This window comes from Mesoplodon bidens, assembly GCF_964165515.1.
Source record: "Mesoplodon bidens genome assembly, chromosome: 18".
Classification (NCBI taxonomy): Eukaryota; Metazoa; Chordata; class Mammalia; order Artiodactyla; family Ziphiidae; genus Mesoplodon; species Mesoplodon bidens.
The window spans coordinates 31,444,885-31,462,790 of record NC_138175.1 but is presented as its reverse complement, the minus strand read 5'-3'; the positions used below and the strand labels follow the sequence as shown (position 1 = coordinate 31,462,790).

General features: G+C 41.0%; 1 protein-coding gene across 1 annotated transcript in view; it reads left to right on the top strand.

Moving 5' to 3' along the window:
• FTO (FTO alpha-ketoglutarate dependent dioxygenase) overlaps positions 1-17,906 on the top strand; it is a 372,235-nt gene that overhangs the window by 198,476 nt on the left and 155,853 nt on the right. Inside the window, exon 8 of the mRNA XM_081216486.1 lies at positions 9,383-9,507. Coding sequence (XP_081072612.1) covers positions 9,383-9,507 — 125 coding nt within the window. The remainder of the gene's footprint in view (positions 1-9,382; positions 9,508-17,906) is intronic.

Below are 17,906 nucleotides of genomic sequence, written 5' to 3'. Positions count from 1 at the left end.
ACCATGACAGTAGGACTTTTTTTGGTGGTGGTGAGGGTAGGGAGATGCTGGGAAGGTGGGAAAGGTATGCACTTCTGGCATGCTGGTGTTTATATGGCTTTTGGAATTGGGATAACAGCAGCAGATTTTTTTTTTTTTAAGTGAACTAAGCAGAGGGATCACCAGCCACCAGCCATATTTGTAGACTGCCTCCTGTTTCCATGTATTTTCTTGGACAAAGTTCTCTGATTTGTAAGAAGGATGGATTAAGATTAAATCTAGGTTTTGGAGTTGAAGGCCTATCGGAAGCTATTACTCCAGATCAGAAAGGAATCAAAAAAATTAAAGACTTATATACCGTTATTAGTAATGAGTAAATACCGTAATGCTCACTTTAAATCTCAGAGTGATTCCTGTCTGAAAACATTTTATGCTACAAATTCTGCATAATGCGTGTATGTTCATAATGTGCTTTCCTTATGATACCCTACAATTAGGACATATTGAAAGTTACTGAACGTAAAAATATAGCCAACAAGAATTAGGTGAATTGCTCAGTTTTAACTGAATGAATTCCGAATTGGGGGACTTTTTCCAAGAAAGATGTGAACTTACACCTAAAGTTTAAGCCTTCTTAGAGCCTTCTGTTGGCTTTCCTTTTCTCATTCTTGATCAGTCTCTTCTCTCTCTCTCTCTCTCTCTCTCTCTTTCTTTCTTTCTGGTTCTGGATTTTTTACTTAATCTTTTATGCATAAAGTTTTGAGCCAGGAGAAGCTAAAAACACTGTGGAATTCTTGGAGGTCCTTAGAATGCTGTGGGTTGCCAGAATCCAAAGTAGCTTTCTCTACTGAAATAGACAGAGTGAGACTTCTTCTTCTGGCATATCAGGAGGGTATGCATGGATTAAATGTTATCGTAGCGTCATAGTAAAACTATCTATTTCTAGATACATCCATCCAAATGAATACTGCCCTTCTAAGTAGTCACCTAGGGATTGCAAATACTTAATTTTTCTTGATGCTTTTGTTTAAAAATAGGTTTTGTAACTTTTTTCTTAGATTTATCTTCAGGAATAGTTCGAATCAAACCAAAGCTTGTTTCACATATATATATTTTTTATCTTGAATAGTACTCTGTGACTGGATTGTTCATCTTATTCACCAGACATGTCATTTGGCTTTATTTGTTCAACAAGCATCTATCAGGAGTCCACTTTCATGACCTGGCACCAAACTTGGTACCTTGGAGGATATTAAGAAGAAATGGGTATGGACCCTATCTGTTCTCATAGAGCTCACGCTCTGGAGGAGGCAGGCTCTAGCGAATAATAAATTGCAATGGAATATGACATGATTTGTGAGATGCTCAGGGGTGACACATAAGAAGGGGTGACCCACTCTACTTAATGTGGTGGAAGGTTGTGGTTCCTGCAAGACTTCACAAAGGAGGTGTTATCTGAGATGTTTCTTGAAGAATTAGTTACTGGTAAGTTATACAACCAGGTACAGGAAATATGTAGTCTAGAATAGTCATGTATTTTCAGGGAACTGCAATTAGTTTTATATGGAATAGAAGATAGGAGGAGCTAAGATTTGAGAAGTAAGCAGGGCCTATATTAAGATGAGGTTTTTTTGTTTTGTTTTTTTTGTTTTTGTTTTTGCCGTACGCGGGCCTCTCACTGCTGTGGCCTCTCCCGTTGTGGAGCACAGGCTCCGGATGTGCAGGCTCAGCGGCCATGGCTCACGGGCCTAGCCGCCCCGCGGCATGTGGGATCCTCCCGGACCGGGCCACGAACCCGTGTCCCCTGCATCGGCAGGCGGACTCTCAACCACTGTGCCACCAGGGAAGCCCAAGATGAGTTTTTTTATTTTTATTTTTTGGGGTTTTTTTTTTTCAGATTAAGGAATCTAGGCTTTAAAAAAAGTATTTTTTGTGTGTGTCAGATGCAATAACTGAAGGCAACATGAACAGAGCTGCTCTGGCTTAGGTGGGGTTTTGGAGGCTGAAGCTCCTTGTCTCCTTTGACACTGACATACTCCTCTTGTAGGAGGTAAATTCATGAAAGGGGTGAGATTGACCCAGGGACGCTAGTTTGGACGCCATTTCATGGTCCAGATGAGAGATGGCCTGGACTAAGCCTATGGCAGTGGGGAAGAAATAAGTCTAAGTCATATTGAACAGACAGGACTAATAGGTGTTGATGTTTAGGTATAGGGAGGGCAGAGAAAGGAAGAGGAGGAGACTGGGGTGATTCCTAGATGTCTAGTTTGGATGACTGCATTGATAGTGGTGTCATTCGCCATTCTAGGGAAGCAAAGGGAGAAGGAGAAGGTTGATGAGAGCAAAAATTGCAGTTCAGATGTGGATGAGTTGAGGCTGAGGTGGCATGTCTGAGGTGTATGTTGAAGGACAGCTAGCCGGTGGTTGGCTCTATGGGGCTGGAACTCGGCAGAGAGGTCTGCTTGTAGGTAGAAGTCTGCATGAAGTCGTAGGCCTACAGGGACCCCTGAAGCCATTGGAGTGAGAGGTCACCCACAGAGAGCACAGGCAGCAGAGAGGAGAGGAGAACCAAGGCAGAGCCCTGGGCTGACTGCAGTTGAGGGTTTCAGAATGAGGCACCCCCCCATAGGACACTAAGAAGGACAGGACAGGTGTTGGGTAGTGGCCTCAGAGAGAGACAGGTCTACTAGTGGAGTGGGGTCCAGTGAAATTAGGACTGATTCTAAAAATAAAACCCAACCTCCAGGGATCAAGATTTTCTCCCACTAGGGATACGCAAAAGAGGATGCCTCTGGCTTCTGGTAGAGACTTCTTATGGTTGTGGCTGTTCAGTGGTTGCCTGATTTCCTTGAAATTTTTTATTCCAAGTCATAGACACTTTAAGGAATCCTCTTGCTAAAATAGCAGAGCTTAGCACAAGGTTGATGAGTGCGTTTAAGATGAAACTAAACAATCATAATCTCAGTGGCGCAGGACTGGGCAACTAGTCCTCACAAGAACCCGTAGGGAGGCTCTGTGGTCATCTCCATTCTGCAATTGTGGGAAAGGCCACAGCTAGGAAGTGGCAGCTGGGATTTGAACAGCCAGCTCTCTTTAGAATATTCTTAGTCTTTTCCTGATAGGCCAGCATTTCCATAGATTTTGGTTGAAACAGAATCATTAATGAAAGGAAATTTAACCTCCAGAGCATGATCCCTAAACCTATGGTTTCCTTTCCCTATATTTTGGGGGGAGGAAAGGGAGAATGTGTTTCGGTAATAGCATACTGTTTAAAAATTGGTGCTTGTTTGAAGACAGTTCTGTGTTTCTACTGATGGTAAAATGGGCTATTAACATTTCCTGTGTAAAGCCAACCCTTGCGGAGCCAACACTATTATAAGGATAAAAATATCACTAGTAATTTTTATAAAAAGAATGCCCTTTGACACTCTGGAATTTCCTTTTGTGCAAGGACTTCTTTTCACTCTAAATGTTATGAAATATTTAATTTTCGGGTCTGAATGTTCAATCTAAGTTCACCCATCCTTTTCCAATATCTAAAAAAAAATTTTGTAACAGAATTTGTTTTGTAATCCAGATATGTTTTTCTATATTTTTACTAACTACTTCTCTTTTAGACATATTTATATGTAAACTTGTTCTCTACATTCTTTCTTGTCCTAAAAATGTGATGAGAATGAATTTTAAAAATTAAAGTTTATAAGATTTACATACAATAAAATCAACTTTTTTGGATATACAGTTCTATGAGTTTTAACATAGGTATAAACTCCTATAACCACCACTACAATCAGGGTACAGACTAGTTCCCTCATTCCAAAAATTCCCTCACTGATTTGCTCTCTGTCCCTATAATTTACCTTTTCCAGAAAGTCAAATAAGTGGAAGCATGCGGTGTTTTATTTTTGGAGACTAGCTTCTTTCACTCAGCATACTGACTTCGAGATTCATCCAAGTGGTTGCATATATCAGTTGCTCGTCCCTTTTTTTTGCTGAGGAGTATTCCATTGTATGGATGTATCACAGTGTGTTTATCCATTTACCCTTGGAAGGACATTTAGGTTATTTCCAGTTTTGGGCAATTACAAATAAAGCTGCTATCAACATCTTTATGCATGTTTCTGTGTGAACATAAGTTTTTATTTCTTTAGGTAAAGCCCTAGAAATTGGATTGCTGGTGATATATTAAGAGTGTGTGTGTGTGTGTGTGTGTGTGTGTGTGAGTGTGAGTGTGTAACTTTATAAGAAACTGCCAAACTCTTTACCAGAATGACACTCTTTTGCATTCCCACCAGCAATGTATAAACTTTTAATAACCTGAATACTATTTTAAACACTCTTGGCTTGAGGTTGGCAAATTGTGTTTCACAGTTCCTTAGGCTTTTGAAGAGATATCCCACGACAAAGGGAGAACCTCCAGGTCCTCCATACCTTCAAAGCTTCAAAGAGAACTGCTCCAGTTTGTTTTATATATTGAATTTCATATAAGAATACATTTAGGGAGAAAAGAGGTTTATCTGTGAAGTGGAAAACCATTGAGGTAGAGCAGTGCATCCAGAGCATGGGATGTGGACCACGGTGTTACCCGGGGTGATGCTCGGTGGCGCTCCAGGACTCCGCACATAGTGAGGACAACTCGGAGGAGGTGATTCCCTTTTCAGCTCCTTTTCAATTCCTGTAATTGTGGCGAGGAGGTCTTCTTTTAGACTGATATATCTCTACCATTCTCCTGTGCTTGTTCATGTCTTCTTTTACAAAGAGGAAGCTGCCTTTAGCGTCAGAGCCTTCAGCAAGTAACAGTATCCATCTAGAATGAAATAAACATATAACTTTGATATTAAATATTATATACTTTATATACAAATATGGCAAGAATTATGAGACTGAGCTAGAATGACTAAAGTTTGGGAAACTCAGAACTAGGGGAGCTAGTTATTGAAATAGACCAGGAAGTGAGTCCTTTTGTGAAGTGAAGAGAGCTCCTTGGAAGAGCACATAACTGTCTCTTAGTTTATATATTTTATGAGTTTTAAGCCTATATGATAGTAATTTCCTAAAAGAAGACAGTCTTCCGTTGCTCTTTGTTTTTGCAATACTTGTTTTTCAGGTTCCTGCTTTTATTACCGATTTGACAAATATTTATTAAAAGTCATTAGGGGGGGCTTCCCTGGTGGTCCAGTGGTTGAGAGTCCGCCTGCCGATGCAGGGGACACAGGTTCATGCCCCGGTCTGGGAAGATCCCACATGCTGTGGAGCGGCTGGGCCCGTGAGCCATGGCCGCTGAGCCTGCGCGTCCAGCGCTTGTGCTCCGCAACGGGAGAGGCCACAACAGTGAGAGGCCTGCGTACCGCCAAAAAAAAAAAAAAAAAAAAAAAAAAAAAAATTGTATAAGTCATTAGGGGAGCAGTGGGGATACAGTGGTAACTAAACAGACACGGTCCCCTGCCCTCATGAAACTCACTTTCTTCAGTCCTGCCTCCTTCCCCTCTTAGAGGCTCTTCAGGATCCTTGGAAAACAAGGGCTTCTGGATAAAATTTAAATGATGTGAAAGGCAGAGAAGAGATAAATGACTTTTTTTAAAGTTATTTTAATACAGTCAAATGGAGAAATAAATTTATTTTCATCATGTCTTTGGAGCCATCTAGATGTATATTTTGTTTTCTATTTGAAGCATTTTTAGGTAAAATAATATGTACCTGCAGACATAGTGATAAACTACATGACTTTCTGAGGTTCCTTCTGACTTTAAGTACGTGAGGTGGGGTATCACAGATAAGGAGCAATGCTCTTGTTAGAATACCTGTTGATGCCAGGACCTCTCTGAAATTAGACATCTTTTACGTTAGAGGTCCAAATTGGCAGCTGCCTGAGTTCTGTTTAGCCATGTTGTTTCTTGTTTGGCCCACATGGTATTCAAAAAAATTTTGGGGGGAGGGAGGGGCGATATAGGGATGGGGGAGCGGGAGGTACAAACTGCTGGGTACAAGATAGGCTCAAGGATGTAGTGGGGAATATAGCCAGTATTTTGTAATAAATGTAAATGGAAAGTAACCTTTAAAAATTGTATTATATGCAAGTCAAAACCACAATGAGGTATAACCTCATACCAGTGAGAATGGTCAGTATCAAAAAGTCTACAAATAATAAATGCTGGAGAGGGTATGGAGAAAAAAGAATCCTCCTATGCTGTTGGTAGGAATGTAAATTGGTGCAGCCACTATGGAGAACAGTATGGAGGTTCCTTAAAAAACTAAAAATAGAGCTGCCATATGATCCAGTGCATATATCTGGAGAAAAACATAATTTGAAAAGATATATGCACCCCACTGTTCATGGCAGCACTATTTTCAATAGCCAAGACATGGAAGCAACCTAAGTGTCCATCAAGAGATAAGTGGATAAAGAAGATGTGGTGTATATATACAATGGAATACAGCCAAAGAATGAAATAATGCCATTTGCAGCAACATGGATGGACCTAGAGATTATCATACTAAGTGAAGTAAGTCAGACAGAGAAAGACGGATATCATACGATATTGCTTATATGTGGAATCTAGAAAAAAAAAAGATACAAATGAACTTTTTTACAAAACAGAAATAGACTCACAGACATCGAAAACAAACTTATGGTTACCAAAGGGGAAAGGGGGTGAGGAGGGATGAATGAGGAGTTTGGGATTAAAATATACACACTACTATATATAAAACAGGTAACCAACAAGGACCCACTGTATAGCACAGGGAACTATACTCAATATCTTGTAATAACCTGTAATGGAAGAGAATATAAAAAAATAATATATATATTTATATATATATATGTAAAACTGAATCACTTTGTTATATATCTGAAACTAACACAACATTGTAAATCAACTATATTTCAATAAAAAATTTTAAAAATAAAAATAGGGCTTCCCTGGTGGCGCAGTGGTTGAGAGTCCGCCTGCCGATGCAGGGGACATGGGTTCGTGCCCCGGTCCGGGAGGATCCCACGTGCCGCGGAGCGGCTGGGCCCGTGGGCCATGGCCGCTGAGCCTGCGTGTCCGGAGCCTGTGCTCCCCAACGGGAGAGGCCATGGCAGTGAGAGGCCCGCGTATCGCAGGAAAAAAAATAAAAAATAAAAATAAACCAAATTTGTATAAAAACTAAAAATTTTTGAAGTTTGTTTCCAACATTTTAAAATTACAAGTTTTCACATTAAAAAAAAAAAAAACAGATTTCTTGTTTATTTTGAAAATTCGTGAATCTGGCACTGCCAAAACAGCTTTTCTGAATGGCACAGTTGGCTGGGACTGAGTAGTGACTGTCTTTTTAGATAGAGCATATGCTCTCTTCAGGAACCTTGCCTCACTCATTCATGTTACCTTTCTGGCCCTAATGGCTATTTGAATTTGCAGCCCTGCTTTAGATATCGGGAGCCTGGACTTCATGCCATGGAATTGCCTAGAGAAACCCAGCATTCCTCCCTGTGCTGGAGGGCCAAAAATGTTGACCTGGGAGCTCGTAGAGTATCCAGTTGGTTATATTGCCGGTATAGTAGCTGTAATTCTGGGTCCAGGAGGAAGAGATCAGGGTCCTTTTTCCTGCCTAATTCTAGTCAGGTTATCGTGGATCCTTCCTTTACAGTGAAGATACTACTTCCTGTGTTACCTGTTTGTATCCGTTAGGGTGCTTGATTGTAAGCAACAGAAACAGATTCTGGTGAATTTGAGCAAAATGGAACTTTACTGAAAGGATATCGGATAGCTCAAGGTGTCAAAAGAAAGAATGATCTGGACTCAGAAAGTTCAGGAAACCAGGAATACTTTGAGGACCATGGGTGGTAGAAACTAAGGAAATAGATAAGTTGCCTCCACATTTGTTTCCCCTTTGTTTGTCATTCTTAAGTGTCTAAAGTCCTGGAAATGAGAATCAGGTTGGCCTGACCCACATCCTTGTTGGGGGAAAGCAGGACACTTTGGTTGACAGTGATTACTGTCACTTCTAAGATTACATAAAAGACTTCCCCACAAGGAGATCTGGGTGCTCTTATAGGAAAGGAGGACTGGGTGTGGATGGAAGGCAACCAAAACAGCAAATGTTCGCCACACCTCTTCTCAAGGTTGTCATGAAGATATTAAATTCACACTGTAAAATGTTATAGAGGACTAAATAAGTAGTATTTCAAGATCTATGAGAATCAAATTTTGAGTGCACTTTTCAAGTAAATGAAGGTATTGACATCAGTTAAATAAGAAATACATTGAGTAATTAGAACAGAGGAAGTGGCAATTTTATTCCTTTTGGTAACTGCTTTGGTTATAACGTCTCCAAAGAAGCCCCGCTACCTTTACATGAAAAACAACATTTATAAATCTTAAAGGTTTCTACTCCAGTTACGTGAAGACAAATACATGTGATGAAAAGTTCTGTGATTAAAACTTGAAAGGCATTTGCTCACTCCAATTTCAAGTACCAGTAGAATACTTTCCATTGTTTTCTTAATTGTTTTCCTAGTGTCACAGACATTTGCATGTTTAAAATACACATAAAAAGAGCCTACAGAGGTGAGCTATAGATAAAGTTGAAATTACAGTTTCAAATTTGAGTTTTGATGTAATGCTACTTGTCAGAGTAAGCAGGGTGTCACGTGTTTGTGCTTTGACTGCTTGAGTGGTTTTTGTACTCACCTGTGAACCTAATTTTTTTTAAGGACCACAACAATAACCAAAGAATAAATGATTCTTCCTCAAATCATACGTCTACTCTGTATAAGAATCTCTGTACCTACTATTCAAAATATGTAGTGGATTTTCAAAGCTGGAAAGATATTCATGGAGATACACTGTTCTCTGATTCTTGTGCTCTTAGTGTTTCTTTCTTTGCAAGCTCTTGATTTGCAACAAGCATGGAAAATAAGTGAACCCCCTCCCCCCAAAAAAAATTCCTGGCACAGATGGAAATAGAAATTAATGATTCAAATAAGAGTGCAGTAAGCCTTAGCTGGGTGGCAGGAATGAGAGAGAGGGAAAGTCAGAGACTGCTCTGTTTTAAAAGGCTAAACAAACAACTCACGGTAAACTGTACGTGAAAATCATTTCTAATAATAGCTCGTGGTAGGCAGTTCCCAGGATAAAAAAGTCGTTGGTGCACTGAGAAAATTAGAACGAGAATGCACAGTATCTTGATGTGTTACTTAAGGCAATGCAGCTTTAGAGTTTACCTTATGTGCCATGTACATTGATTAAACACAAAATATATGCTGGCCATTTTTGACCATCATTTATTGTATTGATTTGTTAGCAGGGGAAGTATAATAAAAAAGCCATTGATTTACTGTCCTTATTTGCTTATGGGCTTTTTTTTATTATTAATTTTTTTACTTTCTCTTTCTCTTTTGGGGGATCATTTCTTCTAGACAAATGCTCTGCTTCGGGAAGTTAGAAGAGAGGGGACCCCTGTAGAACAAAGGAATGAGATCTTGACGGCCATCCTCGCCACACTCACCGCTCGCCAGAACCTGAGGAGGGAATGGCATGCCAGGTTTGTTTTATTACGAAATGGGATTTGTTGTCCCCGGAAAACAAGAGCTTTCTTTGGCTAAGCCCTTCCTGACGGCTGGTCTCATCCCTCTCATTGGAGGGGCCATGAAAAAGAAGCAAGTTACAGATGCTTTCAGCCAAAGTTAGCTTTCCTACACATGGTACCTACATTAATTGTAATGATCCATGATGTCATCTGTATGCATGTATGATTTATCCCCGAGTATAACATTTAGCAGAAATGTTTGCATCTTGAGGGTACTGTAATTTAAGTACCTGATGTTGAAGAACCCTTTTAATCAACCATCTAAAAGACGAGCGTTGCTGTTTAGTTAGAGCAGATGTCTGGGAAATCCACACGGTACTCTTACATCACTCGGGAGGCAGATCGCTTGAACTTAGTCTATTCAACAACCCCATTTTCAGAACTGACTGCATAGAAATGACTTTGGCGTCAGCCCAGTTTCTTTGCACATGGACTTAGCTGTGGTTAGAAAGCTGTTACTGGTAGGAAGTTTCTACAGACCATCCGTTTTTACAGAATTGGCGCTTGCATACTAAATGCCACGTTATCCTGCCCTTCTTCGTTGGTTGGTAGAAGCCTGGAACCAGTTCCCTCAAATGTTAGAGTTGTCCTTCAGATGCATAATGTGTATTGTTGAATTACCATCTGTCTCTAAGCGAGAGCTAGAGGAATCAGGAAAATGATGCTGGATTTTGTGTCAGAGTCTTATTCGATGCTTAAACGTTCTGTGTGCCTGGGAGTCAAGAACATTTACTGATAGCCATACTATTCTCCAAATGAGTTCATGCCACAGAATTACAATAATTGATGGCTTTACTAGTAACAATTCTCATGAAAATGGATTTGCCTGAACAAGGCTGAAGAGGAGCATTTTCCAAGGAAGGAGACAGTTAAGAGTATGAACTGTCCATTCTGATTGGGTATCAGAAAGCTGCTTTTTCACGTATGTGTATTGTCTCTGAATTTAGACTTGCATTGAAACCATAATTTTAAAATTCCCAGTGACATTCTCCCCTTGCCCCCTTTTTTGTAGTGTGGTCAGGGTAAATGACAGTTTCAACTACAGTCATGAAATGACTTTCAATCAAAGTTTCAATAATTAATTTTAACATTTTCTTTGTATTACAGTTTAAGTATGTATATTCACTCAAGTATGGATATTGTATTAAATAGCGGAATATCCATGAGGGGACATCTAAGAGGCTTCTCTCTCTCTTTGACCTTTTATATCTTTTCCCCTGGTGATTTCTTTTGGTTTTTTTTTGGCTGCGCTGTGGGGTTTGTGGGGTCTTAGTTCCCTGACTAGGGAGTGAACCCGGGCCCTCTGCAGTGAAAATGTGGAGTTGTAACCACTGGACCGCCAGGGAATTTCCCTGGTGATTCTTACAGAATAGGAAAGGGATAAAGAAAGAGAGGTGGGGGCGGGGGGAGAGAAGGAAGGAAGGGAAGAAAGAAAGAGAGAGAGAGAGAGAGCCCCCTGTAAACTCTCCCCCATCCCCCCAACCCCTCCAAAGACAGCACAGCTAGAGGAAGTGTTGAGAATGGATGTCTTCTGTTGAGTGCATTTGGTTTGTTAACAATAATTTCCTAATACACCAACTCATCAGACAGCGTGGCCAAAATGGCCTGTTTAAAAGGAGTCTGGTTTCAGCATTTCTGGCCCTTAACTGCTAACAATTTAATCAGGAGCTGGTGCCAGAGCTGAAGTTGATGTAGTCTAGCATCTGAAACAAAACTTCTCGAGTCTTTTGTGGTAGGGGAGGAGACAAGAAAGGGCTTAGCAGCTGACACTCTGCAGACCTCCTTAAAACTAAACACCTGAAAGAAGATTTCAAGCGGGTGGTGTCTTGAGAGCTCAGAAGGAAGTGTCCTCAGAGTATTAAATAACCATAATCCTTCCCCCCTGCCCCTTGGCCAGCGCCATTTGATGTTTCCCATCCTGGTGACCTATCTAAAAGACTCATCCATGTGATCTGTATAAACAGACAGTTACCATACACCTTTCTTTTCCTCATCAAAGCTTCCTCTGGCCGTCTGGAATCGGGCATCGCCTCGAGTAGCCATCGGGCGTGTGGTGGTGAAAGTTATAAAACATCCACTGCAGCACTGACCGAGCTGCCAGTGTTTCAGACGTTGGCCTATTGTGTACCTTGGAATTCCACAAGGAAAAATGTGCTTTGAGAGATAATAATTAGCGCTCGCCAAAGGCCAAGCAGTGGGTTACAGTATTTTACTTTCATCAAAGCTATCAGGGGATCCTTTAGATTTAGATAATAGAAATTTTTTTCCTCTGAAAGTTAAATGCAGATGACTCTAATTACCTGATATTGCACATTAGAGAACGCATTAGGAAGAGTACAACTTCGAGAAATTTAGGTCACCTGAGACTCCGCAGCTGGCGGTAGCTTTAGTATAAGTCTGTTGTCGTAAAGGTTCCCCCCACTTCAGTAGGTTCATTTATGCTAATGATATTAGGGAGACTATATTAAGTGCAACTTGTAACTTGGTTTTAAAATATTTGTCTCTCTCTCCCCGGCCAGGAGCCGAGCCATTGTTTGGGACTCACTGAAGTCTCTTAAACTGAAAGCATATGTTCCCTTTAATTTAGCTTTTGGAGGAAAGTGTCAATTCTGCGTGACTCGGGGTAACTGAGTTTGTCACAGTGTCACACAACCCTGGGATTCTAGAGGCACATCTGAGTGCTGTGGGTTTCCTTCCCCAAGCCCAGTAATCCCATAAACAACCCTCTCCAAATAGGCTTATTAGGGCTGTCTATTCACTTCCCCGGAGTTGAATGATCCAAAGCACTTCGGGAGAAGCCGTGTGAATGCAGGGTAAGTGTTAACAGAAGTGGTACAGAATTTCTGAAGATTTGGCTTTGTTTATACAGTCCACTCTGCCTGATGGACAGCTTGTTATAGCTTTTAAAGAACTGGGCAAGCCCTCTGATCTGACCCCTTCTTGACCTCTGCAGCCCAAAGGTCAGTCTGCAGCTAATAAACTCGGAGGTTCTTAGGGTCTACTGTAGGAAAAGGCAGAAAAAGAGCAGCTGCAAGGGCTGGGTGTCTTGGGATAGGCTGCTTTAGGGTCACTCTCTGATAATGAAAATGATTACCAAATTATATGGAAGTTTAACCGCAGTAGTGAGTGAGAGGAGGGTGGAGCCCGATGTATTAGGTTTGATAAATGAACTGTGAAGAGGCCCATCTGGCCCTCAACATCTTTTCTCCCCCTCTTTCCCTACCAAGGGGAAACATTTTAAAATAACAGCAGTACATATAGACTCAGTGACCCATGCAAGGAGCTGGAATGGATTAAGATTTAATGGTGACAGTGGAAGAAATTATCATTTGAAAAGTGCACTAAAGAAAAGGTACAGTTCAATGTCCAGGCCTGAGTTGTTTTTCTAAATAAGGAATAATAAAAATCAGTGCCTTTGTTTATTTTGCACATGTCACCATGAGAAGCAAATTATTTTTTTCCTGCTTGCGTGCATAGTCTAGAGAATGTAACTAAGTCAGACACTGGCAAAAACGCTTTACAAAAAAACTGTGATCTGTTTCAGCATCTGGCCACTGAAGATTATACATTCTTTTTTCTTTTTTTTTTTTGATACTTAATATACATGTGACTCTTGCACACTGTTTTACTACCACACTTGGCAGTTTTTCTGTAAAAAATAAGAAAGCACCTAATGTTAATTGAGTAGATAGTCTGTTCCTTTCTTTATTCCTTTTTCAAAGAAACATCATAGCGATGCTCATTAGTGCCAACAGTGGGTCGGTCACAAGCTATATGTTCCCTTACTTGTTAATGGATAAGAGTTATCTATTTAAAGCTCTCTCCCAGCTTCCTGTGGGCATTGAGGGTCCTGGTTTCTGACCAGTGACACTGGCATTCACAAATCTCCGTGCTCTTCTTCGGGGGCACATGCCATGCCTCTACTCTCTGAAAGAGAACGATTTCATTCCATGAGCATTTTTGTATATTTTGTATGCCTACTATATACAAAATACTGTGTGAGGTGCTGTGTATGAGATAAATTCTTAAACTGTGCTCAGCGGCCAATTTAAGAATTTGTCTGGGGATGAGAATTTAGCAAGCTCCTAGAAAGAAGCTGTGAAAAGCAGTGGAAAAGAAAGTGGTGGAGCCCTCGTGACCACAACAGAGTGGCATGCTGCTCTTGCCCTCCCAGGAAACTATTTAACTGTAGATGTCTCTGAAGTCTAGCATTGCCGTACAGTTGAAAATCCCTTATGTTCAAATCTATTGTCCATATCATACAAGCCTCACCCAGACAATACTTGTGTTTAAAATAGAAATAAAAACCTTCTAAACATTACCCAAAGGTAGCATTTTTTCATTTTAGGTTTTGACTCAACTGTGTATGTCCATGGGGATTTGCAGAGGTTTTGACTCAACTGTGTATGTCCATGGGGATTTACAGTGAGCAGAAAGCTGGGTGAAGGATAACTCGGGGAGCTGAGGAACACTTCTAGAACGAACTGTGCCTTTTAACTTTAAAGCACTCTCCTTTAAATTTTTGCTCAGTAAGGTGCAAATACAAAAAATAAGACGAAAGCCAGGCCGTTCGGGGGTTTTTGAGAAGCCAAATTGAGATGTAATTCATATAACATAAAATTAATCATTTGAAAGTATACAGTTAAGTGGGTTGGGGTTTTTTTTGTTTTTTTTTTTTTAGTATATTCACAAGATTGAACAGCCATCACCATTATTCAATTTCAGAGCATTTCCATTACCCCAAAATGAAACCCTGGACCTGTGAACAACTGCTCTCAAGTTCCCCTTCTCCCCACACTCCCTGTCAACCACTTTCTGTCTAATCTGTTGTACTTTCTGTCTCTATAGATTTGCCTGTTCCGAACATTTTCTATAAATGGAATCATATAATTTGTGACCTTTTATATCTGGCTTTCTTTATTTAGAGTCATGATTTCAAGGTTCATCCACATTGTAGCATGTATCAGTTCTTCATTCCTTTTTATTGCCAAAAAAATATTCCATTGTATGGATAGAACCCGTTTCGTTGATCCATTCATCAGTTGATGGACATTTGGGTTGTTTCCACTTTTTGTCTCTTATGAATAATGCTGCTATGTACATTTATGTACAAGGTTTTGAGTGGCATGTTTTCACTTCCTTTGAGTATAAACCTAGGCCTGGAATGGTTGGGTCACATAACAACTCTATGTTTAACTTTTTGAGGAACTGCCAGACTCTTATCCCAACTGCTGCACCATTTGACATTCCCACCAGTCGTACACAAAGGTTTTGATTTTTCCACAATCTTGCCAACACTTGTTCTTTTACCTTTTTTAGATTATAGACATCCTAATGTTATCTCATTGTGGTTTTGATTTGCATTTCCCCGATGACTAATGATGTTGAGTGTCTTTTCATGTGCTTGTTTAACACCATTAGTTTTTTATTAGGAGATTTTAAAACATGATGGACTTAAGGACTTATCCCTTGAGTGGTAAAGAAGTCACGAGTCTATTAGGGGCATTTGGCTAATAAGATGGATGGAGTTCCAAAGGAAGCTGGTGTGGGTGTGCAGCTGTGCCCATCTCTCCATTTCCATGGCTAGGCCTGGCCCTTTATTTATTCGCAGGTGGCCCGTGTGCATATTCTGTTTGTTTGTTTCTGTAGACCCCCTACTTCTCCCTTCTACCATTGTCTTTCATTTCTTTCATTGTAGAATCTCTGAGCATTGCACACTGGATAGGAATGTAGCCTAATTAAGTGGAAACTCTCCACCTAAAGTTCTTAACTTCTAGGCTCAAACAGGGCTTACTGTATTCCCGTAGTAGACTACTTCATTTGGGACCAAGGAGCTTAAAATGGTACTGAGAAAAGTTTTTTAAACATGTTTATGGCAGTTTCTTAGCAAAGCTTTTGGAACTACTGCCTTCTAAGAGTTAAAAGTAATTCTCTAGACCTAGACGTCTTTATAGACATGTCTTCCCCATATTGGGCTTTGGCTTCTCAAAAAAACTGCCAAGTTAGCATCTTTTCTAGACAAGTAAAACAACCAAACATCTTCCTACTGACCATCTTGCTCTCCTCCACAGCCCCAGCCATCACCCCTTACCTCCAGGATGGATCCACTTTAGACACCTTTGTTAGGGCTCCAAAATCTAGTTGTCATAACCCTGACCTTGTAATGAGTAGGATTTACTTTTCTAAGCGAATCAGCTTCAGAACCCTGATCTGGGTGCGACAAGCCTAACGGTTTGTGTAAATGACCCTGTGGATCGACTCTGGTTCTAAGGCCAGCGCATTACTGTTTTCTCCATGATTACCTGGTCTCTCCTCTTGTCTCCTGGCAGGATTGAGTTCTATTCAAAACTGACAGGTTGGCCCAGTCCAGTTTCACAATTATAAACTATTATTTACTGAGTGCTTGTTATGTACAAGTTAACTGTGTTCGATGCTGTGCAAAGTGGCAAGATGAGTATGAAACAGCCTCAACTCTGAAATAATTGATAGTTTAATGTAGGGGAGGGCAAGGGGAGAAGAATGAGAACACAATGGCTAGCCTGCAGATTTTCAGTCTTTTTTGTGTGTGGCACTGTGGGAAACTGAAGGATGACTTAGCAATGGAGTCTCGTCCAAGGAACTTACAGTTTGATAGAAGCTTATGAGAAGGCATAACCCAACATGTATTATATATGTACTTGATTCTGTGTTGACATTTTTGTCTCTCCTACCAGAATGTAAGCTCCTTGAGACTGGGTATTTGGCTGTGCACCAACTATAAAACCTGCACCCCGGATCATTGTAACTTTAAGCTGTCTCCTCCGTTAGAACGGTGCCCTGTGTGAGCCACATCCTTGCGGCCTGATCATCTCACATCCCCTAGGTCTAGAACAGTGCCTGGCACTCAGATTGATTCAGTGGCCGACTGAATAAAAAAAGCTTTCTCCTCAACCCACTCCTGTATTTATAAGTAGATATGTGTTTCTTCTTAATTTGAAGAGGAATGAACGTTTGAGACACTGCCAGCGGTGGAAAACTTGAAACTGGATGTAAGGGGAGCTCTCTGATAGGCACTTCTCCGGTATTTAACTCCCAACACAGCACCTCTGACCCTTGTTTCCAGCATGAGGGAGGAAGTACGCCATGGGCACAGGCTGACTTGGGTCCTTGAGGAAGAGCCCAGGAGTGAACAGCGTGGAACTGAGCTGGGTCCAGGACAAAAAGACATGGTTTCCTCCCTGAGCCAGCCACTCCTGAGTCCCTGCCCTTCCTGGAAGTGAAATAGAATGAATGAAGAAAGGAAGAACACGGGGAGGGGGAAAGACCTCCCTAGGGGCATTTCTCTGAATAAAGGAATAGGTTTCAGGCCAGGAGGGACAAAGCTGAGGCTAAATATGGCTTCGAGTCCATATTTCAAAGGACAGCTGCTCCCTGCTGGTTATCTGCTGACATCCTGATATGGCTTTGATGGTATCAGTACAGTGTGATGAGCTCAGTCTTGGCGACTAGGCATTGGGGCCAGAATTTGTTTTCCATCCTAGAAGTTGTGGTCACAAAAAGTGGAACCACCGGCCTTGAGGATGGGCTATGGGATGATGAGACAGATGTAATTATCTTCTGAGACAACACGTGGTGAGTCATCTGACCATGTCAACTGCTGTCATTCATGCTACAGAGAGTGGCTGCTGCTTCTGGCCAGGTTATTTGGGGACCAAAAGCTGTGGCGTTTCCAGTTCAGTAGCTGTCTCCTGCAATGAGCTAAATTTGTGTGCAGCATTGTGGGTGGGAGTGAGGGGTAAACGAAGAAGGTTCCAGGGAGCATCAGAGAGGCTCTGGCCGGCTAGTTGCCATCCATGTCTTTCTTTTTTAATGCATCTGCCCCATCTCCTTTAATAATTGCAGTTTCTGCTTTCTGCTGCCCTTAGCAGAGGAATGTCCTTTGTGTCTCTGAACCAGATGACTCCATAAAATCCGATAACTCCATAAAACCTCCTCATAAATGTGTAGGAATTGAAACATTGTATAAATTTAGAGCAAGGATTAAATGAGTCTAGAGATAGGGTTACCTTTTTTCCAAGATACAGCAACTTATCTTTAGGAGGCAAGTGTTGTTAATGTTATTACCATTGTTACTGTCATTATTTGAACAGTTTTACGGGGGACAAAAGCCAATTGACTTCTGCGCATCTCATTTATAAAATCAACACATAGGCTTCGGTATGAGCCCCGCTCCTGGCAGCTTTCTGACTATGACTGGCTGCTGGCTGTTTCTTAGAGGCAGTGCTTCTTCAGCTTTTTGAGAAAACATGGATTCATTCATAAATAAATTCATTCATTTATTTATTCCAAGCACTGTTCGGGGAGTTAGAAACCCA